We start from the raw sequence: 25,040 nt of genomic DNA, 5'->3' as shown, positions 1-25,040 counted from the left end.
GCTTTTGGGAAAAAACAAGATTCATTTTGCAGTTGAGTGGTCTTGAGTGCTGCTTCAGCCGTACCTCTTGTTGTCCTTCACCAGTAATCCTTAGATCCCCTAGCGAAAAGAGGTGGGCACTGGACTAAATATTTTGATCCAGATCAGCTAGCCGGACCAGCTGGAGCCTCTTACTTGTTGAAGCTGCCATGTGTTCCCCAATTAACAATCACGGGAAATAATTGGAAAGAAAAATCATAACGTGACAGTAAGGTCATTCAGCTAAGCACGAAAAAGGCAGGAAACCAACATTTCGCCTAGGTTTACTCTAAGTGGGAAAGAATGAGCTGAGAAGCAAAGGTACAAAGAAGGAATGTGTGAAAGGATGCACGGCAGCTCAGTGGCAGCTTGCACATCCCTGGGTGTTAATCCCCTGCCGCAGCTATGCCATTGCTGCCCCGTTTTGCATTGCATGCCAGTAATTCAGTTCTTTCTTGGCACCAAGGATAGTGCCAGGTTTGAGGACTTGTTTCGAATGGATAAATCCGTAGGTACCCGTTCCTTGATTGAAATGCACGCTATGCCGTTTGTTGTCTTGCTGCTTTCACACAAAAGCGAATATGTCTATTTTAAGGGCACTAAGTCATTCAAGTCACTAACGGGTGGGATGTCCCCTCCATTTTTAAGATGAAGGAATGTCTTTGTTACATGCAGTTATTAAAATAGAAAACACGCGTTTTGAGATGATATGCAATGCTTTTGCTAATTGGTACCATGACATTGTCTCCTCTTCTAATTCAGCAATTTAGGCTCATCAGAAAATCAGGTCCTCCTGGGATTGTGATGGTATACAGAAGCATTGAGGAAGACATAATTTCATAAATAATTGCTCAGGTTTTTCTGGAAACAGCTGCTGTTTCTGATTGATGTATACGTATTTATTTATTCCTTCTGTTTATATTACTTGACTGCTTGATAGAATTTCTGGTTAGCAATTTAATCAACGTGTCTTGTTATGAAGAAGAAATAAACTTGTAAGGGGTAAAAAAAAATTAATAGAGATAAAACTGTTCTCTTCTTGTTAGATTTCAAGTAAAAGACGGTTTCAGGTAAAGGACTGAAAAAGACATTTTCTCTTTAGGTTTAATGTACCTAAAGTTGTGATGTGAGTTGTCTGAAAGACGTTAAAGATAAAGGGAAAAAAATGCGTTCAATTCAGTTACCGACACCTATTTCCCTGTGTTGTGAATAAGTAACACGTGCTGCACTTAAGGACGTAGATAATGATAATAGGTTCTGAGTTTTAAGTGCCATTGATTTTTTTTTTCCCCCCGCCCCCCCCCCCCCCCCCCTTCCTGAACAGAGCTTTCTAAGCCAGAGGAGTACCTTGACCTTTAGGCCAAAACCTCAGCACTTATAAATCACCACTTCTTATTTGAAATCGGGAGAGCTACTCCAGTTTACACCATCTGCATCTCTGGCTTCAAGAAAATAAATGTGTCCTTTGTGACTAGAACAGCTTGTATTCAAAATGGTGTAGTCATACAGCAGGATGGCGAATCGGAGACTTTATTGTCTTTGTTTCAAACAGGACCACACAATTTACGACCAATTTATGGGTGCTCAGTAGTAATGGTAAGAAATGCTTAATCTGGTGATGTTTTCTGTAAGCATATATTACCTTCAACGAAACTGCTAAATACAATTTCTTAAAATTCTCACTGTGTTTTTTAGGGAAGGTGGTATCGGTGTAGGGTATCAGGGTCCTCCTTTTGTGAAAGAACTAAGGGAAAAAAAACCAAGGATAGGAATCAAACTAGTTTGATTTAAAGGAATGGTGCAGTTTTATTTACGTAGCCTCTACTCGGGAAGTTGGCGCGGCTGCGTTGAATGAAGTCGACTGGGCTGGCGGTGCCAGAGGTTTGAGAGGACGTGCCCCGAGGGCGGCAGCTGTGGCACCCGGGGTGGGTGGCTGTCCCAACCCCTCGCTCTCACCCGTGTCCTTCTCCCTGGGGCTTCTGGATTTGATAGGGAGCCATGCTTTATTTCTGTCTGCTAGAACAGTGAATGGTTGTATTGAACATAGACATGCTTAAACTTTGTACCCTATAGAGCTGTTAGGGGATTGTCTGATTATCTCTAACCTGGTGTCAGTTGGAGATAATTTATTTGCAAATAACACGGAGCCTCTTGCTGGAGGAAATGTCTGGCGTCAGCTTTGGTTTATAGGACTTTTGTAGAGTATCTTACTAAAATCATATCATGTGTTGCAGCAATTGGCCAGTTAGCAGTTTTAAGCAGGAATTGCAGTTCAGATGTCAAAAAGATACCTGTGCATGTTAGCTTTACGGAAGGGAGAAAGCAAGTTCATGACAGTGTAGGTCAAACCAGTGGCTGGGGACTGTAGTGCATCTTTTGGTGGGTCAGCTTGGCGGCTGGCTGAAGCGCTGACTTTCAGGGTGGGACCAGCTGGTGCTCCTGCCTTTGGCTTTGGCAGTACAGGGCTGCTTTTTCAAGGCAGCTGCCAAATCTTTCAGAACTTGTCTTTATAACCAAGCACTGGACCCTGAATTGCATTTTTTCTAACTTAAGAATCAGATTTTCTTTGCATTGGGATTCAAGGGCATTTTTGTTTGTTAAATCCTAAAACTAGAGACCATTAGTAGGAAGGCCTTCACTTATTGTGTTTGTTTTTAAGAAGCATGATGTTCATGAAGTGCTTTGAACCAGCTTTGACATGTTCTGCAAGTAGGTATATAGAGATAGCACTTAAGTCTGTCTGCTTAAACTCAATCACAGGGAAGGAGATCGCAGTTTTGTTTAGGAAAAATAACCAAAGTCCCCCTGACCACACCACCACCACCAAGCCAAGGACTGTGAGCTTTAGGAACATGAAATACTGTGCAAGTTTCAAAGAGAGCAGAACATAACAGTTTCCCCAAAATTTATCATGAGAGAAAAACCAGTTTTGCAAACAAAAATCTGCTTTTTTGCCAGAAACTGGAATATCTACATCATAGCCAGAGGAGCTGCTCAAGATCATTGTTAAATCAAATGCACACTGGTTTATGATCTGAAACCTGGTTTCATGATCTCTTGAGCTGCTGTCATTGCATCTTTACAAGAGATGGAGTTTAATTAAATGCCTTATCTGTACTTAAAGTGGCACAGCTTTAGCTGTGGAAGCTTTGCGATTTTAAGAGAAGGTGGTGGGAACTTTGGGAGGAATAAAGGAAAGAACAAGGTTTCCTCCCTCAGTTCTAAAATCCTCCAATACTTCTGACTGCTATTTCTCCTCTTGGAATTTCTTAAAATTCCTTTACCTTACTGATCTGTGTAACAAAGACTGACAATTTCTTGGGCTAAGTGGTTTATATGTCCATTTTTAAAAAACATCCTTTTTCTGGCATGTCTGATTTGATTCCTGGCAGAGTGAGCTCAGTTCTTAAACCCCATCATTAAAGGCCCCATCCAAAGGTCTTTGAAGTATGAGATAAGATATACTTCAGGGGATCCCATTATAAATTAAGGCAAGAGGGGTCCTCTCCTTGTCTTAGGCTGCTGTTCCTTGCAAAACCGCTCTGCAAACCAAGGCACTTAGGTATCCAGAATGTAGCAGTGAATAATATGAAGACTAAGAAAAAATAGTGGATGACCGCATTGTAGTAAAGATAAGGGCTGGCGACCGGAAGATCACGTGCTGTACGGAAAGAGTTAAGGGTCGACCCTCCCTTGTCTCCGCCCCTTATAACATGACACACCTACTGCTGGGGGTATAAAGCCCGGGTCGGCTGGAGATCTAGGGGGATAACCTTGATGTGTAGTGTTTGCTACACCGCATGATATGCTACACATTTTTGTCAGTGTATTATCTAATCTACCGATAACATTCTGATAAAAAGTTTTAGACTCTTAACTGAGAAAAGGTGGATATGCGTCTCCTTAAAATTTTGTCTGGACCTTCCAAGAGTCTATCAGTAACAAGAGAAATCAAAGAGTTAGAAATAGCTTTATTTGGGTTATACATGTAACATCGATGCAAATAATGAACCATGAAACTCTAGGGGTGTACAAACATGCTAGGTATAGACAAAGTGAGAAGTACAGGAACATTGAAGAAATAATTGTCAGGATAATAATTCATATTAAAAAATTAGGTTAATTTACATTCGATTTGATGTGAAGGTTGAGGTTACTTTTACTCCTCTGAACCGAATTATCCATCCCTAATAATTATTTTTTTTGTTAAAATAGTAACATGCAATTAGCACTTTATCTGGCATTTAAGAATGAGTAAGGAGAACTATTGTTCTTCTAACTACTCATCTGAAAAAGAGAAGCTGCATGTTTAATTTTGCTGGAGATGGAAATTACTTTATTTTTGTGTGTGACTTAAATATATAACTCAAAAAGTACCTTCTTCCAGGAAATCTAGAGCTATTTTACTGCTCGGGCAATGTTTCTGTAATTTATATTTAATTTATATGTGGTGTAACACATACAGAGACGCTTGTGCCAGCCCCACTAGCTGCTCTGCACACTTGTGAAAGCAATAATAGTAACGCCTCACAAGCACAGGCATCAGCTGGAGCTGTGTAAGGCCATCTGCAATTATATTTATTTCCTCAGGATCTCAAGACTGTGCTGTCATGGCTTAACACTTGCTTGGCTAGCAAGAGTAAAACCAGTTCACAAAATGAAACCTCTAATTAGAAAGTGAGGAGGGCCTAAAATGATTGACTCTGTTAAAAGGCATAGAAAGAGAGAATGACATATGGGTTTCATTCTGTAATCAGGAGAAACCTTGAGTGTTAACTTGCAGAGCAGATAGTGCCTGGGACCCTGACCCGAGTAGGCTTGGCACAGAGGCTGCATAGAAAAGCCCGTACACTTGTGCCTGGCTTTGTGAAACTGAGAGCAAAATTCAGGTAGGGCCAATGTTAAGACAACATCAGGATTCCCTTTTACTGGTAAGATATCGTGGTAGGAGAGCTGTACAAATGAGACTCTTGTTGCAATAATGAAAGGCAAATTTTCTCATTCATTAATGGAGTCAATAAAGAGAAAAGCATTAATAAAAATGTTTTTCATAAGGGTAGCTAAAATACAGACAAAGTAGCCAGGAAAGAATTTATTTTCACTCCAACTTTCTAATTGATTTTTTAATGTGAAAATATGAGAGTGAGGGTATCTGTCCCCAGTTTTGATGAGTGTCTCTGCATTTTTCTGACTACCAACAGATTCTCATTTACTACCGAATCTGGATGAAGGCATACACTTTAGAAGAAATGAAAGTGGTCAAACATTGGAAAAACCCTGCATTCAAACTGCTGATATAGTTCAAAGGCTGTTTTTCAGCAGAAAACTTGACCAAAAAAATGTTGGCAAGTTTAATATAGTCAGCACTTCTATGAAAGATTGATATTTTTGAAGTGAAGCTTTGAAACTTCAGGTCATGAACTTTCTACAAAAATATTTTTCTTAAAGTGTCTGTATATTTTAGCTTTTTTGGCTCACTCTTGCTTTCTGATTTCTTGCCATACTGTGCTAGGACATGTGCAGTGCCCATCAAACCGTTGTTTCCTCAGCCAAACACGAAGGCTGTATATTTAAGAACCTGAATAACAGAATGAGCGTGCAGTGAAATGAACAGGGTTGGGAAGGAAAGCGATTAAGTAAGAGTAGGCACCATCTTCTCTTCAAATCAAATGCTGCTAACAGTTGGGCAACCTTTTACAGTCACTGATTTCCACAGTTTAATTGCATGTTTCATCTAACAGTGTTTTCTTTGATCAGTGTTGAGTTTAGGGTGGGGATGGCAGTATATGCTTGTGTTGCATATAGGTGTTGCTAAGTAATCCAAGGCTAGTGTCAGTGATACCAACAGAGGCAGGGGAGAGAAGAAAGTTTCACAAGATGGCCACATTCAGACTTTTCAAACTAGTAATCTTCCTTCTTCTCCTACTTAAATCCAGTTTGCTGCAAACAGACATAGACCGTGTATGTACCCATCTACAGGTATGAAATGCATGTGCAGACATTTACTTATTTGACTGAAAGGTCAACCTGGATTATCAGCAGGAGATCTGAGCGCACAAACTATGTAAGACAAATGTTTGCAGCTCTCCAGTATCAACTATGCCGTACATTCATATGAATCAGCATAGCTGGCTAGCCCCAAATAATACCTGCTGGATGTTCAGCTGGACTTCAGCTTGCTCTGTTGAAGTCAATGGCAGAATTCCCTTTGACTTGCTGTACTTAGGTTTTTGCCTAAGGCGGCACTGGGGAACACAGAGGCTTCTGCTGAGGTTCTCCTAAATGCAAGTTACCAATTCCCAACATTGCCAGCTCTGAAAGGCAAAGAAAAGAAAAATATGCACAGTCAATATCAGAGAATAAAGTATTCTGCTTAATTATGTAACTGTGACTGGTCCGAGGTAAACAGCAAACCTATTACTAGAGTACCAAAAGAACATCCTTTCCAAGACTGCTGTTTGATTTAATGGTGAGAGTCGCAGGACATTGCTTTTTATTTGCTTTGGTAATAGATCTGTACAATTAATATCTTCCAGATGTGGCCTTTTCAGTCAAAGGATCTTGCTGTGAGGTGACCTGCAGCAGAATAGGCACACTTGAAAGATCAAGCGCAGTACTGGAAGAAACCATTAAGAAACGATGATGTCCCTGTTGGAAATGGGACATATTATATTGTCACCACTTCTATAATATATGCCAAAATATTATCATCTTGGATCAAATGGCTCTCCTTATGTAAGAACAAAAAGAGGTTTTCCTGTATTTCAATCAGTCATCAATATACAAGAAGATTTTTCCTCTTACGCTAGGACATCAAACAATGTTAAACGTATAGCTTATCATGCAGAATTCTAAAACCTTCATCTTGTAAGTGACTGATAATGCCAGCTGAAGTTTGTTGAAACTTACTCAATCCTGTTCTGTTCTGTTCTATTCTATTCTATTCTATTCTATTCTATTCTATTCTATTCTATTCTATTCTTTTCAACCAGATTATAACACTCATCATTTTCATCGAGTATTTTTATTCTAAAGCGTTGGATGATCTTTTGGTACAAATCTATCCCTTCTTTTGTTAGTCTTCAATTAATTGCAGTGTGGCTTTTTCTTTTCCTATCTTGTTTTCCTAGCTGGGATTGCCCACTTAGCAGCTTCGGGATAGCCACAGAAAATCAACTAAACACATTTCTTCAGCAATCCCTCTTCCCCCTCCCTTTGCTGTCTGTGGCAGGCAGAGCTGATCTTTGCAGGTCTGTAGCAGGCAGATGTGATCTCTGCCGGATTTCTCCATATAAAACAAACCAAACCAAACTCTACACTGCTCACAGAAACATGTGCTGAGTGAACACTGAGAAGCATTTCAGTCATGTCTCCTTAAATGTTAGTTTGTGAGACTCTTTCAGGCTTTCCATTGATTTTGCATGGAACTAGGTCAGAGCTGCTTTTAATTGAACAAGCTGGCTGCTGCAACTCTCACTTAACTGTAAAAAGGAGGTATTAAAAATTGATATGCAAAGCAAACTTCTGGTTAATTAGCAAGCAGATGAAGTCAGAATAGACAAACTACCATAGTTAACAAAGATGAGAAAATGGCTTTCACTATAAGTATAATATACTGCTATTTTGGGGGGAAAAATGGCTTAAGCACTGAGAATTATCCATGTTTCTTGCATGTGGTATTAATAGCCTATTAGTTTTCTTTGGGAGAGGCTGGGATAAACTTAGAGTTGTGCAGATCAGACAAACCACCACACATCAAGAAAACCATTAAAAGGCAGCTCTAATTTTTAAATGTGTAATAAAGGTAAATAAAAGCCCCTGGTGTGCAGAAAGAAGAAAGTGTGGGATTCCCTCAAGGTCTTAGTATTGCTCTATATCCGATGTCCGTGGCAGCGGTCAGTCTGTAGCGGATGGGCACATGCTGCTGTTACACTGGCAGTGTTACAGGGGACACTGGTGGAGCTGTGCCTGGCCTTTCCCCGGTCAGGACCCTGGGTTAGACATGGCTCGCTGAGCAGGGCTGCTGCTGGCTCGGCAGCTCTGCCCCAGGTACGGGGGTAGGAGCTGAAGCCTGGGACATGTCCCTGGCAGCTCTAATCATCAGACACACATGCTGGCTGCAGTCTAGTCCCGCATCTCCACCCCTCCTGATGGCCAGGTGAGCCCTTGGGGATGCTCTGCGCTCCTGCTCCCTTGGCCAGGTCTGTGCCTGCCTTGTGGCCGTATGAGGTGAGATGCGACGTGTTGGGGCTGGAGGAGATTGGGAGTTCTGATTCACATCTAAACCCCATCCCAAGCGACTGACTTTGCTTACACCTGTATGCATATGCTGAATTTTAGACTCTGTGAGTAGTACCATTTACTTCTCACAGTATGTGAGTTCTGCCTAGAGTGATGTATTATTTATTTAGGTTTATAACAAACACACAGAAAAAACAGTAAATGAATAATGCATGGATGATTAGCTTATACATTTCAGCTCACAACTGAGAGAGATGGCAGAAAGCAACCCTCATTTTAAGTTCCTTAAGACAATTACTTTTCTTTCTTCCCCCCAAAACCCCAAGCTGTAATAAAGGTTCTGCTGTTTATCCCTTAGCGTTACACTAAGAAGCCACCAGGACCTGAAATTAATTTGTGCTTAAGAGCAGAGTGGCAGACCAGCCACAGAGTATATATTCATTTGAATGATAGCTTTTCAGGTACGATGTTTTCATAGCTGTATTTCTCAGTTTGCTTTGGTCCAAGTTACAGCTGACTAACTCAGTTTGTTTCTCACTTTCTTTAGCATTTACGAGTTTTCCAGTACCACAGCTCACATGCCATCCTTGCCTAGTGTGCAGCTATTAGGGGACCTTTCAAAGAGGGGAAATAGTACACGTCAATTATTTGTAAAATACGTTCTCTCTAAGAGATTTTAGCCACCATCTTATTCTTGAAATGGAAAAGCCTGAGATTCAGGTGAAATAAATAAGAAAAATGCCTATCTTTGAATATTGAAATACAATGACACCTGGAAGTGCTTGAAACATTTGAATGCCTTTATGGCAGTTCAACCAACTGTATCCATAAATATTTAAAGCAGAGAATTATTTCTTGAAATTTACATTTTTATGTACTATTTTGGCTTACGAATTATTAAACAATAAAGATGCTTTCCATAATAATTTCAGCTTTCAAAATACAGCACTTGACTGTGAAAAGACTTGCCTGCGGCCATCAGATGATTGAGAGCATAACACTGAGCTTCAATATCTCCTAACTCCAAATTGAAGTTTTTAACAGCATGAGGTAACTTAGATCCCACCTGTGTTTCTACACTTCTCAAAAAATAGAAAAAAAGCTGGGCAGCAGCTGCTGTTACCTTTCAGCAGAATATATATATGACTGGTTAGAGTTCATGTTTTCAGTATGGGATCAATGTGGATAAAGTGGCCATTTAAATCCTGGTGTAGTTTTGAGAAAGGGTTACCTTGTTAAAAAGTGGTTTGATTTTCAGTGGATGGTAAGGTCACCACCCTGTAGGTAACCATAGCCAGCAGCTACAGGCGTGTTCTGCGTTCTGCCAATGCCTCGTGCCTGACTGCAGGAGCAAAAACATGGAGCAACGAATGTGCTTTTATGAGACACAATAATTTGTGCCACTGAGCTTGCTCCATGGACCTGCATTTGCAGCAGGGAGTAGCTGACAGTATAAAAACATCCAAGTGACTGGGACAGTCAACAAAAGGTCCCAGCAATGCGCTGTGACCTGGGAGGGGAGAGTTCCGCGTTTCTGGAGCTGTCACAGGCACATTAGAACTGAGGTTCTGTTTAGTCGAGCAAGAACTAGCACAGTGATTTTTTTTTTATTGAATTTGAGTATGATTCCCATTGACATTTATTAAGGAAGTGGAAATTATTCTAATATCTCCCCAAAATATTTGAGCAAAAGTGAGCCATTAATTTTTTTTTTCATTTTTTTATGTATTCGCAAGTGAGCAGGAAAGTAATGTTACAGAAAACTATATAAAACACTGACATGTTGTTTTTCTGACTGTGTATCAATGTTACTGATAGTGATCACCAAGTAATAATGATTCAGGCTTTGTGATGGGTTGCATGACATTATAATCTGATTCAATCTGCTTTTCATTTTTAGGATATATTACTTTTCAGATAAACTAAGAACTGAAAATCCCCAAGAAAGGATAGTGGAATGTAAATTTACAAAGTCTAGACAGCCAGCTGAAAACTGATTTTCTACACCTTATAAAGAAGTAGACTATAAGCCAAATCTTTATTTAGTCTGAGTATTTCCAGAGTTTCCAGCTGGTTGCAGAGAACTGCTGTGCTTTGATTCAGCTGATAATAAAACTAAGAATGCACAAATCATTTTTATCAGGCAAGAAGTAAAAATGCTTCTCTGTTAAGTAAACTGAAGTGGATAAATGCTTAACTCTACACTCAACCAGAGTGTTTCCACTGCAACTAAGGGCTGTCTGCATGAGGGTGTGAAATTTCAAGGGCTGGTGTTCAAGTAGTGTCAATGAGGCACACACAGGGAAAGTTTTCACTAAGGTAATCACAGCATTTCCAGTAGCAGCTGAATGACACAGTAAATTATATCTATTGAATGATGCGTTAAGTTGGTGGGGCACTTGCAGGGCTGGATTCTGACTTTTTAAAAGCGTATTCTGTTCTTTTGGCTTTCTCTTTGTTTTTCTGGCAAGGAAGAGCTGCAATCTAGACAGCATCCTGTATTGGTGGGAAAGAGGATTGTGCGCACTTCCAAAGCATTTTGAAACTTTGTTCATATCTTTCCTTTTCCCAGATAAGTACTGTCTTAAAGAAGTGAATGTTACTGGTGTAAAGAAAAATATCAGATATGATTGCATGTATCTGTTATGTGAAAAAGTACATAATTGTTTTTGATAGATCAATGCTCAGAAAAAATACAAGAGCATTTTGGTTGATAACTGAAACAGTTCAAACCGAGTTATAATTTGGGCTCCTCATCTCTTTGCACAGCTCTTTGTATTAGCAAGTCTCTCTATCTACGCAGTCATGGTCAGAGCTGTGTTACAGACATTTCGTAGCAAAGGTCCCTGAAAGGCAGATGTCATGTTATATTGATACGGACTGTTATTCAACCTTGTACCCTTCTGGGGTTACCAACTAGGGAAAACAAACAATTTGGATTTTCATTACAGTGTCTTTTTGCATACATTGAAGTAGGTGAGTGCCCTAAAAGTTCAAGGAAGAGGTTTTATTTTTGAAGGTCTTTGTCACATAAAATGTCACTGAATCCTATTTACGAGACTTGCTAAACTGGGGTCATTTTATCGTTTTCTCATGGAGCATTACTACTGTGAGTAATTAAAAAAAAATCTTGAAAGTTGTGGTATGATATCCTTAACATTAATTTTTACCATTAACTGATAGTAATTCATGAAATACACTAATGATTACACATTGCATTGCATATCCAGTTAGATATTTTTACATGTTTCCTATATGTTTCTTTGAGGAAACTTTAGGCTGACTGTGTTGTTTCTCATCAAGTTCATCTGCATACTGGAATGTCAAAGAATTCAAAACAACATGAGATTTTGTTACTGTTGTGCATAGGTGGGGTCTCTACCATACCATATAGATATTTAATATTGCATCTTCCACTGTTTGCTTGTAGCAAGGCTAAACAGTGTGTGGGTTTTTGACCCACAGACAAATTAAAGTGGTTTGAATGTGGTTCTTTTTCTGCGACTGTTATCATCTGAGTGGCAATTCCTGTTGGATAGTCCCAGTTCCTGGCCATGGGGATCATTAGGAGAGGAAGTGGCTGCTGAGACAAATTTTGCCATTGCATCTCTGGCAGTCCTGGACAGCCAGGCCACGGCCATTCCACATGGGTCCCCTGGGGAGCCGTTGTCGTCTCCTGCCTGCAACAGGCTCCTGGCGTTTTCCCTTTGCTTGGCTCTCCCAAATCTTGTAATGTCCCTTGTAGCCACAGAAAGATTTTGAGATAGGGCTTAAGGGAAGATGGTCCGTCTCTATCAAATGTGAATTCCAAGACTGTAGATATATACAGAAATTAAAGTACATCAGGGGTTTGATTTATAAACCTGAATGACCAGAACTGAGAGTATCATGTAAGGATGCTTTTGGGCTTAAATATGAGGTACAATAATCCCAAACTCAGAGGGTTTGTTGTTTTTTTTTTTTTTTTTTTTGCTAAAAAGAGGCAAAGAGTTCAGCAAGCTTTGAATAACTGACTAACACAGTAAGTAGCTGTTACAACTAAAAGCAATCTAACGCTTCTTCTGTATCTAGTTTTTTGTGTGAATTTTTCACAGCTACAGATGGAAGAGATCGGCAATGGATTGTTTCTCCATGCATTGCTCAACCTGCAAGAAAACAAATGAGGGTCTTGAGAAAAGAACAGAAAATCACCAGCCATGAAAAAAGCAGACATCACTGCTTCACTTGAAAAATCATTCAATTGTTTTTTTAATTTCTCCTCCTTATATTGACTCATGGTGTTGCAAGCAGAAAGTCATTTTCTGACTCCAAGGATTTTCCAACCAACTGAAATTTTATTCCCTAGATTATGGTGCTGGGCACACCCAAAATATGAACACTGGACAGTTTTGTGGATTGTGTGCTTTTTATTGGAGCTTATGAGGAGTACAGATATGTTGCTTGCACAATATTGCCTTAGGAGAGAGCTTCCTTAGGAAGTGCCTGAAGAAGAACTTGTTCCCAATGAAATGGCAGCTGAAAAGAGTTCAATTATTTCAATGAATTGTTAATAAAAGCATAATTTGGTAGGATACCATTTCCAAAAATATTTTCCTGGCATATAAAAGTTGTAACAGAAAAGTTACATTTTATCCATCTGCTGCATTGTGTATGGTTTTAATAAGTGCATTGAAACCTACATAAACTATAGGTTTTAGGCCTAGACAGTAAAATCATGATATAAATTACCCTTAAAAGATTTGTGATTGGTATATATGAAATATTGAGCAAAAGATTGTTATATGATGTGGGTAATTAGCAGACACTCCATAACAAAATGTGCACTTGTGTATTTTGTAGAACCACTAGATGAGCTGAAGATCAGAAGTCACAGCACTGAACCACTACCAAAGCTGGAAAACAAAGAGAGGGGAGGCCATCACGGGACAGCTTCCTCCAGGGAGCCAGGGAAAGCTCAGGAATGGGATGGAACGCCAGGCCCGCCTGTAGTGTCCAGCAGGCTGGGGAGATCCTCTGTCAGTCCAACCATGTTGGCTGGAAGCAACAGCTCAGGTACGTCAAGTAGCAGAGCAGGGAAGATCTCATGAATCTCCTTGTGACCTGAAGGATCTCTAGAGATACACAGATGTAGGTAAGCATCCGGATTCTTTAGACTTCCAGATGTCTTCTGGGATCTGCCCTGTCTATTGACTGCTGCACTAATAAGCATTGTGCTATCTGCTTGTGCTCTGTACAGGAACAGGATTGGGATGGTGGCAGGTAATATAAGCATGCAAACATGCCATAAGTAAGGAATTCCACTTGACATTGAAAAGGCACACTATGGCAAAGACGCCTCCAGGATGGCACCTCAGAGAGAAGGTCATAAATTCAGATATCACATACAGTAACAAAAACACACTGTGCAGAGGCAAGGCTGTCTCACTGGTATGCACAGTGAGTGGACACAGGCAGCCTTTGCTTTATGCTTGTACATAAATTTCTAGAAAAGTGACTATGGATTTCAGAATTCTCAAATTCATACCTTATTCATCAAATTTTGTGTATATAAAATAGTGAATTGCCATAAACCATGAAAAATAATTGAGCCTTGTTTATAAATTGACTAAGACAAACAGAACTAATACACAAATGGACATCTATAAACAGGTATCTATAGCTCTGGCATAAGCACTACATTGTTACTTTTTGAGATTTGACAGTTCTCTTTTAAGAGTGACTTAACTGGTTGTTGGTTGGATTGTGAAAAATATCCACTTTAAAAACAGTTGGCATATATAGTACTGGGACCTCATGGTCAATGTTCAGTAAGCGTAAGACCATGAATGAGCTGCTCAAACAAGACATTATTCCTGCACGAGAGATCAGCTGGGCAGTCAGTGGCAGAGATGAGTCTTCACAGTGCTGAGCTAGCAGAGATGCTTGCCCCTCATGCAGGGCATCGCTTCCCTGTGTGATAATGGGACTCACATTTTCCCTGCATTGCTGGAAATGACATCTGAAACTCAGTGTATAACTTGAATAGGCTTTGCTGATGTGACGTAGCATTTGCAGCAATCGTGTAGTCCAGTGTTTCTTGGTACACACCCCCCCAAACAGTCCTTCCTGGGGCAGCAAAAGTGACTTTTCTGCAAATCTCATGACTAGCACAGGTTATTTGGGTGTTACTGCCTTTTGCTTACATGTCTGTTCTCACAAAGCATCCTGGTAGGTAGGAATTTTCCAGATTAGCTCATAGCTTTGTTAAAAATTCTGTTCCCAGTGTATTAGTGCATCATCTCTGCTAATGCAGGTAAAAGGGTGGGTTTAAAGGCACCACATCAAAGTATCAGGACATCTGGTAATTAGACCAAAGGTGTGTACCAGCCTTTCCAGTTCTGCGAGACGACAGTATGAAGCAGAATAGAAGAGAAATGAAAATTAAAGAGTAAGTTCTTAGCAAAATATAGCACTTCTGTCCAACCTTCCCGCATCAGTTTTATTTTAAAGAGTTGGTTGATCTCCAAAAGCAGACAAAACACGTTGGCCTCAATCTTCATTTGGCATCAGAAAACTGTAATAGTTGTTGAATCATGCCTTGATTTAGTTAACTGTGACTTTGTCTTACATAGCTAGAACTGTCAAAGAAAAATTATGGAATATTTTATTGGCTGAATTTTGACTCCTTTTTATGATTAAAAACTGAAAGCTGATTATGATTTTTCTTTCCCTGCAGTTTTTATGACATTTCATTTGATGAATATTGCCTCTCGTGTGCCATGAATATTTTTTCCCCTGTGTCTCTAGCTGTTGCCTGAGCAACATGTTTTACCTTTAATTGGTGGAGCACTGCGTTCAAAATGCTGTACACAGTTCTCCTCAATGAACTTGTACATGAACTGTAACAGTTCATTCTTCGCAATTAAATTAGAACTGTAACAGAATGCAATAAGAGAGATTTAATGCATCTGTATGGATACAAATGCTTTCTGGAGTCAAGGAGGTAAAGTAATTCTGTTCTAGGAATTTAGAACTTAGATTTATCACAGGAGCAAAATAAGGGCAGTCCCCAGTACAGTTGTGGTTGCTGTTGCTCTCTTTCCAACATCATAGATAAGAAAAAAAGGACTACGTTTTTTGTGTGGACATTTCCTTGAAACACCAGTTTGCAGCCTACTTCCTCGTTCACACTGGTACAAGCGTTTAGTAGGGCAGCGTTGGAATAATGTAAAGCAAATGGGGTTGAATTGCTCTGCTGTAAAACAGAAAGGATGTGAAAGGACTTCTCACGTGTGCTCAATAGGCAGCTCTGCTGAGGCACAGATTAACTAGGAACTGGAGTGGTCTGAGCAAATACCTGCGTGAGAGTACTGATTTTTTTGTGGGTTCTCCCCATCTCTGCACCTCCTAGTAAGATCAAAGGGGGAATGAGCCATCGCCAAACAGAATCTTGAGCTTTCTGGTCATTTTGTTCAAATGAGTCTGGCCTGTCAGGTGCACATCGGTCTCACTGTCTCTAATGCCTGATTGTTCTCTCATCTGTCACATAATTTGTCAAGGCCACTTTCTGTTTCTTGGCATCCTATTGCTTCTTATGGAAAGCAGTGTAAGTGGTTTGGGGGCATGGTGGCATTTAGGAAAGTAAGTGCAATTGTAGTGAACAGCCAAACGCGATCTGTGAAACAGAAGGCTGTGATAACTTCACTCCAGGAGCTTTGAAGAGTATTTTCTGGAATGTTGCTGCTTTTTTCCTAACTGCAACCATGAAGCATTTTGCATTGCCACCTGCTGCTAGAGACAGGCACTGCGCTGCCTTTTAAATCTCAGATACTCCACTCTGTTGTTGTGTCCTGGTTTTGAATCACTATCAGCTTGTCACTTAGCCAGCCCATTAGTATTCTGGCTGAAAACATTGTAGATAATCAGGAAGGGAGTAAATGCCTGCCCTTCATTGGAATTACTGTCTAGCATTGTGGATTTGCAAAAGTAATGAATAGTTAAGTTCAAGCTCTTTGGGAATGGAGCAATGCCTGCGAAGCCCAAGGTGCAAGACGCATTTATTGATACAAGAAGGGACTGGCAGCAAAGTACCAGTTCATGCTAGCTAGGGCTGCTTCACTCAAAGATGACTGCGTACTCCCACCAACCCCTAAATTTTCTCCTCACAGGCAATATCAGAGTATCACTGTGCTACTAAATCCTCAAGGATTCTCCAAGTGAAGGCAACTTAATGCTGGAGGTATATATTACTGGGCAGCCTGCCCAACGAGGTCCAGCACAGGATGCAATGCTTCCAGACCTTGCCAACACTGGTCATCCATGTTCTCGGCACACAAGCTCTCCCCTAGCAGCTCCTGTCACCTAGAGTAAAATGAGTAGTACCAGGAGCTGTACACTAAGGGCATCAAGCCAGTGCACCGCGAGCCAGGTGTGTGATCTTCAGGGTGCAGGATCACACAGTCACAGAGCCTGACTGTTGAAGTGAACGCTGCTTTCTGCAGCAGTGGCATTACAGCTATTTGGAACAATGCATAATTGTCCTTTTGATCCAGAGCCCCAGGACTGACAGTAGCCCGTGCCAGAAGCTTCAGAGAAAAAGAGCAAGAAATTTTAAGGAAAACAACACTGCCAGTAGGACATGATTATTCCTTACCTCATCGCCTCAGTCATTGACATAGACCCGAGACATGACAGTTCAGAACAAATCTTAATTTAAAACATATTCCATCTAATACAGACATGGTTTTTCTCATTACCTGACTTGGTTTTGAGACCTGCTAAGCTTTTGACCTATGAATATCTAGTAACACTGAGTTCTACAGGTTCAGTGCTCCCTTTGTGAAAACAGTTCAGTTTGACATGCTGCTGTGCTATTTCAGCACTAAGTGGCTTCTGTGGGTGAAGTCCTAAATACTTTTTTTTTAAGTGCCAGTATACTATATAGTTTATTCCACCTTAACATTTCATAATTTCAAGTTATGTTTCAGCTTACTCATCTCTTTTTAGGAGACCAACATGGCCAGGCCAGTATGATGATAATAGGTGTGATTCATTTTTCCAGTATGCATGTTTTCTTTTTCTTCTTTTTTTTTTTTTTTCTTTTTTGCATGTGATTACTCTCAGCCTGTCACATCGCCTTGTTTAATTCAAAACGTGCTTCTTGGCAGCTGTAGCAAATAAGCAATATTTCTCTTTTCATGTGCAAAGAAGAGACTGTGACAGGATAAGAAGCTTCTCCAGTGTAAGTGACAGCCAGAGTATTTTTTTGAATTAAGATTAGGATAGGCAGAATGAAGCCTTCCTTGGATGAAAAAAAGAACTCTTCCCGTTAAGATCCAAAAATGAAAATCATGCAGAGCTGTTGTATTTCTGGAGAATATAGAAAACCATAGCACATTGGTATAAAACTGATCGAAAACATTTCCATAAAATCTTGTCGCATTTCAGCACTCTGCTTTATTGAGGAAAATCCAACAACACTCCCTGCCACAAATGCAACCAGCCAAGCCTCTACATCTCTAGTTATGATGACAGCACTTGCACTTTTGGAAAACAGGTCATTATGTGAGTGCTTAAATATATAATTAAGTACACAATTTTAAGGCAATCCTATTTGTGATTGGAAGGCCTGTATTTCTGCGTTGGATAGTCTCTCCTATAATCCTCATCCTTAATGCTGTCCTTTGGGGCTGTCCGCTTGCTTATGTCCATGTGTAATCCTGCTGGCCTTGTCAGGACTCAGCTTAAACCTGAGAGTCCAGTAATGCTGGTACCATTGCAGCTGTGTGGGTTTACTTCATGCTGCGGTGACTGTGGTCCCAACCACTAGCGTTGTTGGGAGTGTTGTGGCTGCTGTGGGTGACATAACAGGGGACTGAGACACAGCTGACCTGCCATCCCCTGCTAGCATTACACCGCATCTGCACCTGGCTCCTGGAAGTGGTTCAGGCACTTAGCGAGCACTGCGTTTTTCGTAATATGGCACAGTGCGAGGGATGCGTCATTCGAAGCTGTGCAAAATAATACCACCAAAGTTTCATCAGTTAAAAATAGCAACTGAATCTTACGAACATTTTTGTGCATAACATAACTAAATATGTTATGCAGCTCTCTAGCTACCCCGAACAATCTGCTGAATTCAAACCTCATGCTGCCCATCGATTGCAACAGGCATCTCTAATGGCTACTCAAGTGCACTGCATCCCCTGGCCCCAGTCCAGTAAAGCACTTACACATATGCCTATGAGTTCCCTCGCTTGGCAGTAGGCCGTTAGCCCTTGTCAGCACTTGAGTGGCTTACAGCAGTGTCAAAGGGCCCCTAGCTGTGGATGCAGAGGGGGCCCTGTGTTCAGAGTGGAGTCTCTGCAACCCTCTTTCAGGCAGGTTTGATTTAGAACCAGAGGATCCACCCGCACAGTGAAGCACAGTGCAGAGATGGGGTGCCATGCTAACTTCAGCAGTGTGGAGCTAGATGTATTTTAGCTTGCGTTATCATGGACCCTGAGCAAATGGGTCCTCCTCAGAGGACAGATACCTACAGAGCCTCCTCTATGTGCTTATCAGGCTGGCTGATAACACTCTGCTCCACACCATGCATTACTGTCACAAAGGGGACTTTTCAAGAAGTCTCAAGACTACTTACTTCAGATGTTAATACTGAGCTGTCTCAATACCGTCCACATGAGATAAACATGAATTAAACACTAGAAACCATCCCAGAGATTTGCTGGCAGTTTTTCTTCTTTCAAGATTCTCAGCAGTAAATAGGAAAACCCATTTTCATTCCAGAACCAGAATTGGTATCAATATGCAGGCCTTGCAGACAAGCTGAAACAACCATTTAAAACATGGAAACCAAGAGGTAAAGGTACTGAAAGTGACTGAATGGTGGACATAATTATGCAAGAAGACCTCTTACTACTTTTTAGGTAGCCCAAAGCAGAAGTTATTATTTGAAGTGATCATTATTATTTTGAAGTGATCAAAATCCAGTTAGCCTCAGTACAGTGAATAAGCTGTCCACAGCTGAAAAATAACATGCTGCAGAATACAGAGCAGCGAGTTGGGCAGCACTTATGCAACAGGCCATTTATGGATATTTTTTTCCCCACAGTAGTGCGCAGTGTGAGGATGTTACTCAGAGCACTAATTACAGTAGAATAGAGTATTTATTTGGTCTAAAAATATTCCCACTGAGACTAATGGAATGGCTATTAAAAAAAAAAAAAATTTCCCTTTCACTGCATAACCCAACTTCCTGAACCTAAAAAAAACCCTAGATGGAGCCATTGCTGAAACCTCTTTTGGTGAGGATCACCATGGAAATCACAATAGTTTCCTTAATACTGTAACATATATTACAGGGAGATAAAGGAACTAATACTTCATCTGTGTGTGACAGGTTTTATTTCTTTGATGCCAGATGAAAGGACTCTCTTTGGCAAAGAAATGGTAATCTCTTGTTGTTGCACGTATATCCAAATTGGAAATTATGACAGTTCTCTCTGCTTTCCCAAAGCAAAGAAAACAATTCAGAAGCAATGGCAGACACTGCCTTGGAGTTTTTTACATGCTAGGTGTCTGATTCTGCTTGTCACAGCAAAAACAGAGTCTCTATTTAGCAGTAGGGAAAAGCAACCAAAAAACCCCAATTCTTGTCCTCTCTGAAACCCCAGCAAAATTCCAGGAGGAACAGACATGAGATCCATTATTATATCTATATTAATGGAATAAACAGTCACAAATCTGGCACACAGACAGTGTGAAATCAGAACAAAAACAAATCTAATCAAACCTTCAGAATAACTGCCCAAGTCCAAAAAAAGCAAAACAACAGATTATGTACAAAATGCAAGGTTATGGGGGAGATCAGTCTGCTCCTTTCTGCATGCTTATTGCCGTGTTGACTCGTGGTATGTTTACAGACTGCCTAGGAATGAGTGAATTGAATAATGCATTCGTGGAACAGCATAGATATTTTTGCTGCTCAGCCAGCTGGATGTTAACCAACCCATTAATATTATTTGATGAATATTCACCCATACAGATGCTTTCATTGGTCTAAGTGCTCCAGCTTAAGTGGATAGCTCTTCTCCATACCCTGTTGAATTCTGAAACATCCGAGGAAAATAAGCATTTAAGGTGACAATGAAAAAGCATCCGTGAGATTGGAAGAACACATTTCAGCATGTTGCTGGTAGGTCGCATAATGTGCCAGCTGTCCTCAAGTTTCCAAGATGTGCCAAGCGACCTGAAGGACGTGCTAGTGGTGGACATCTTATTCCTTTCAAACAATGGTCCAACCAGTGGCTAGTGATGGTACTAGAGATCCATGTAGGAAATAGAGATATTAGTATAAAACAAACACAGACAAAGCAGCAGTGTAAATGAGGCATGCGAAAATACATTTCAGAGAGACACAAGCAAAAGATATGTGAGAAGACACGTGCTTCAAAGGCAGACTTACTAAACCAGGATTGCACGAGGCGTAGGCCCTTCCTTTCTTCTTGAAAACATGAGATTGAATAGGAGGAATTCTTTAAACCTATTGTAAGGAGGCATGGTATTACTGTAATTACTTGTTATTCATGGTAAAGCAGTACTATCAATGCTAAAATTGAGAGTCTCTTATTGTACAAAGTGTTTGCTGAGTGCAAATGTCCTTGGTCTCAGTGTTTGCCCACTAAATAGAAAAGACAGGTGCAGGGTTGGGAGGAAGGCTTACAAAACATGAGGAGAATGAACACAGTCATTTGAGCCAAAAGTCATGGGTTGAGATGTTTTCTCAGCCATAAGCAGGAAATGTAGGGACAAATATTTTTCTTGGGCAGAAACAGGCAGACCCTTTCCTCAGGAAAAGACAGTTTCTCCTAGGCCAGACGTGGGGTGTTGAACACTGGGGTAGCACACTAGCATCAGCATGGCTCAGACACAAAAACCTTCACCCAGGACTCCCGAGCTGCATGGTCACCTTCATGTCAGTATGTTAACAGTAGTAACCTGTGCTGGAAATCAATGGTGAGCCTTCTGAGAAATGCCTCCATATACAACAGCAGAAGGAAAATCAAACAACTGTAATTTCTGCGCAGTTCTTCTCTGGAGTAGAGCTTTCTCTCAAGGCAACCTCTGCTTCTGTAATCACCCTGATTCTGGGGAAATGACTTCAGAATTTGCCACTGTTGATGTTCTGCTTCTCTCCTTTCTTCCTACTTTCTGTCTCTCAATTCACTGCCATTAACATCAGATTTCCTAGTATTTTTGGTGTCATTCCAAATCCTCAAGTGCAACAGTATCCTCACCACTTTTATACACTCCGTCCGTCATTTTCTGGCATTTCATGCTTTCCCTCAGCACAATCAGTCTTTGGGCTACCATCTCCCTCAGCTCTGGGATGGAGAGATGAAACCAGAAGCTGCCGTAACTCCTTTAATCACTTCTGTATTTTATGGGGAGTAGAAAAAGGTGCTGGGGGTGTGTGTGTGTGTGTGTGTGCAACAAGAAGGTTTCCTTTACATGCTTCCTGTCTGTCTGCTGTTTTATGCTCTATACTTCAGCTTCAGAGATGCTAGAGGAGAGGAAAGAGGCCAGGACATGGGATCGGTTCTGTCTTAATCCCTCTTCTTCTGATCTCAACTTCTGCTCATGATTCAGCCAAATGCCCAAGACTTTAACTAGAAACCAAGCCTGGAGTCTCCATTTCAAGGGAATGCTGGGTCCACCATGTGTCAGTTTACCGCAGCAGTAACCCACCTCCTGTTCACTGGTGTATTTTCTTCTCTTCCTTCGCAGAGCCTAAAGCAAGTTGCAGATTAGGTCGGTCTGCATCCACATCAGGTGTGCCTCCTCCATCCGTTACTCCGCTCAGGCAAGCCAGTGATCTTCAGCCGAGCCAGGTACCATCGTTAGCCAATCGTGAATGACTTCATGTGCTGCAACATGCCAAATGTTTCTCACCTCTTTGTCTGTCGTTTGTTACAGTAAATGATTTTTTTGGTTTTTGTCTTTATTTTCTGTGCATGTGCGTGCATCTGTGTGTGCGCATCTCTCATTGGCAATGAAATTCCACTGGCCGCAGCCAGTAGAATTTTTTTTGCTCTTAATTCCTTGTATCCTTTTCTGTCTTCATTCTGTAATATAAACGTAGTAAAACTGTACTGTATGAATTGGCTGGGGTTTTTATTTTTTCATGTTTTCTGTACTTTTTTACTGTCTTAAAAATTTATCAAACTTTGATAAATTTAACCTATGTTTTTATGTAAATTTCTTTTAAATGTCTTGTCTGGAGCACTTGCACCAATGTTTGTCAATGACTTGTACATACCTGACTTCTGCCCAGTTGTACTTAAATATTTGTGCCAGTCTCACATTTGTTTTGAGCTTACTGCATGATTGTATTACACTGTGATTTATCACTGTCCTGAAAACTGCTCTTACAGCAAGTTATTTTGTTTAGTTAAGGCAGCTAGACTCTCTTCAGCTATAGGCCATGTAATGCTTACAGGACTATTAAATAGTCCACTGTAGTTATATTTATTGTATGTTGTTAGGAATCAAAAACCAAATCAAAGGGGTAACATCTCCTTGTATCTTAAACAGAGATACTTTTTTTTTCCTCATCGAAAACAAAAATGCCACATAGACCCTTGAGAAAGAAATGAAAGTGTTTGGGTTTGGCAAATTTCTCCAATAGTGAGAAGATGGAAAAGAAATAAAGACATGGGAAACCTATACTTACCTTTATTTTATATGCTAATACTGATATTGTATCATTTTGCTGCGCAGACCTGTGTTATTAGTTTGACAGAACTAACTGCTGAGAGTAGCAATTGAGAGAAGAGGTTTCACTAAACATAATGTGAATGCCTTCTGTCAAGCTCAAAACACTCCAGTATTGTATCACTTGTGTGTACGTGTACGGGCCTACGCATCACTGTGTTTGTGTGTGGGTATATATATGCATGAAGGGACATAAACATATATGTATATATGTGCACATACATATATGTATGCACACACACAAACACCCTTATTTAGATGGTGAATTTTCGATTGGCTTTCAGGGAATTAGTCCTCATAATCCTATTGAATTTCAATGAGATTTGAGTGGAAAACTCGCTGAGGACAGCTTTGTAATAATCATGTATTTAAGTTGTTTGTAGCTGGGTGAGTTGCTTCTAGAAGGTCTTGACCAAAGTAGAGACCAGAAGAGTAAGGTTGATCTACTCAATCCAGACAGCCAGCTATGTGTTAGGAAGGTTATATTTGGGTAGCCTAGTCCATACAGGTTAACATTCTTTAACCCACAAAACTGATGCTATTGTATCACTTCTGAGCCCTGCTGGACACAACACCTAACAGAACCTTGCACATTTCTAAAGTGTATTTTATGTAAGAAAATGAAATCCATAATGGAGATTCAAAATTACAGCCTATTTAAATACCATGTCAAGTGTTCCTTCATCTAAGGAAGAAATTAGGGTAATTGTACTTCCAAAGGTTTTGAGTGTCCCAGTGTTCATGTAGCATATGACTTTTGATTAAATGGGTCTTACAGCAGACATGATGCTTTGCTGATTTCTCAGTGGCAAAGGCACCTTGGGTGTTTTGAAGGGATTTTAGTCTCTCAGTTTATATTAAGAACTAAACAATAAGCCTTGAAAGCAGAAGCTGATGTGATAGAAGAGATAATGAGCCTCTTAGAAGCTGCAGCCGGGGTTCACTGAAACTGTGGAGGAAAAATCCACCTCACTTCATACAGAAGAAAGGAACAAAGAGGATAAGAGGAGTTTTCAAGTGACTGTAGAGGGTGATCTTGTTAATTGAATAATGTATGGTATGGACATGGCTTCATGAAAAACAAGATAAACTAGTAAAAGCTTTCTCTTCCCGTAATTCTTCCCTTCAAGCTGTCAATCTCTTACTGTCCATCTATTAAGTTGTCATTTATTATAATGGCACAATTTTTTAAAGGTGTGGATTTGACCCTGATTCCAGTGGAATGACAAAAGTCTTATTATATCCATGGCAGATACAAACACTACTTTGATTGTGTTCTTTATACACCTATTCTATCTTAACGTGCAAATAATCTATGACAGGTGAAATGTGTTTGGAAATGGCTGGGTTGTTAGCCCATTCTGAATCTGATAGATTGTGGCATTCAGGGTATTTCTTTTCGTGTGCTGTGACTATTGGTTGTATTGATAATGGTTTCCTTAACCACATCGTAATCAGCAGTTAGACTTTCCAAAAGATTAAGAGGACACATCCTGTTATCCACCTCTTTGTTGATGAGATGGGCACAGCTAACATTCATACAGGGATACAAGATCTGGGAAAGGGCAGATTACTGTTAATTGGTTTGCTCAAGTCTTCATGGATCCCAAACTGATGTTTTTCAAAATGCTTAACTTGGGGGGAAAAAAAACAGATTTGCAACTGAGCTCTCAAGGCCCATACTTTTTAACAGAGAATCATTCAAGGAAGCGGTGAGGATGCTTAGTAATTGAAAATGGGTCTGATCTAAGGAAACCTAAATTATAATTCCAATCAAATATTGGCTAATTATATAGCTACTGAGATTTAACTCCCCTATACCTTATTTTCTTGTTTGTTTATTGGTGTAGGAATTGTGAGGATTAACCGGTTAATACTCACGGAATGTATTTATGATGTATTGATGGTAAGCATTATAGTGATCACTTATAAATAAAAAGAAGGAGCTTACAAGCAGAGGTTAATTACATATCTGGTCTCTGATGGAGAACACTTTAAAATTCCGTAGTGTAGTGGCAGCCAGCAGT

General features: G+C 40.3%; 1 protein-coding gene across 5 annotated transcripts in view; it reads left to right on the top strand.

Moving 5' to 3' along the window:
* Positions 1-25,040, top strand: part of NYAP2 (neuronal tyrosine-phosphorylated phosphoinositide-3-kinase adaptor 2) — a 181,565-nt gene that overhangs the window by 129,387 nt on the left and 27,138 nt on the right. For all 5 annotated transcript variants that reach the window (XM_087740700.1, XM_087740701.1, XM_087740702.1 and 2 more), the window contains 2 exons: positions 13,099-13,311; positions 22,027-22,130. In XM_087740700.1, coding sequence (XP_087596826.1) covers positions 13,099-13,311; positions 22,027-22,130 — 317 coding nt within the window. The remainder of the gene's footprint in view (positions 1-13,098; positions 13,312-22,026; positions 22,131-25,040) is intronic.

This window comes from Nipponia nippon, unplaced genomic scaffold (genome assembly GCF_047370975.1).
Source record: "Nipponia nippon isolate SJK-2023a ecotype South Korea unplaced genomic scaffold, ASM4737097v1 scaffold_7, whole genome shotgun sequence".
Lineage (NCBI taxonomy): Eukaryota > Metazoa > Chordata > Aves > Pelecaniformes > Threskiornithidae > Nipponia > Nipponia nippon.
This window is presented reverse-complemented; position numbering and strand designations above follow the sequence as displayed.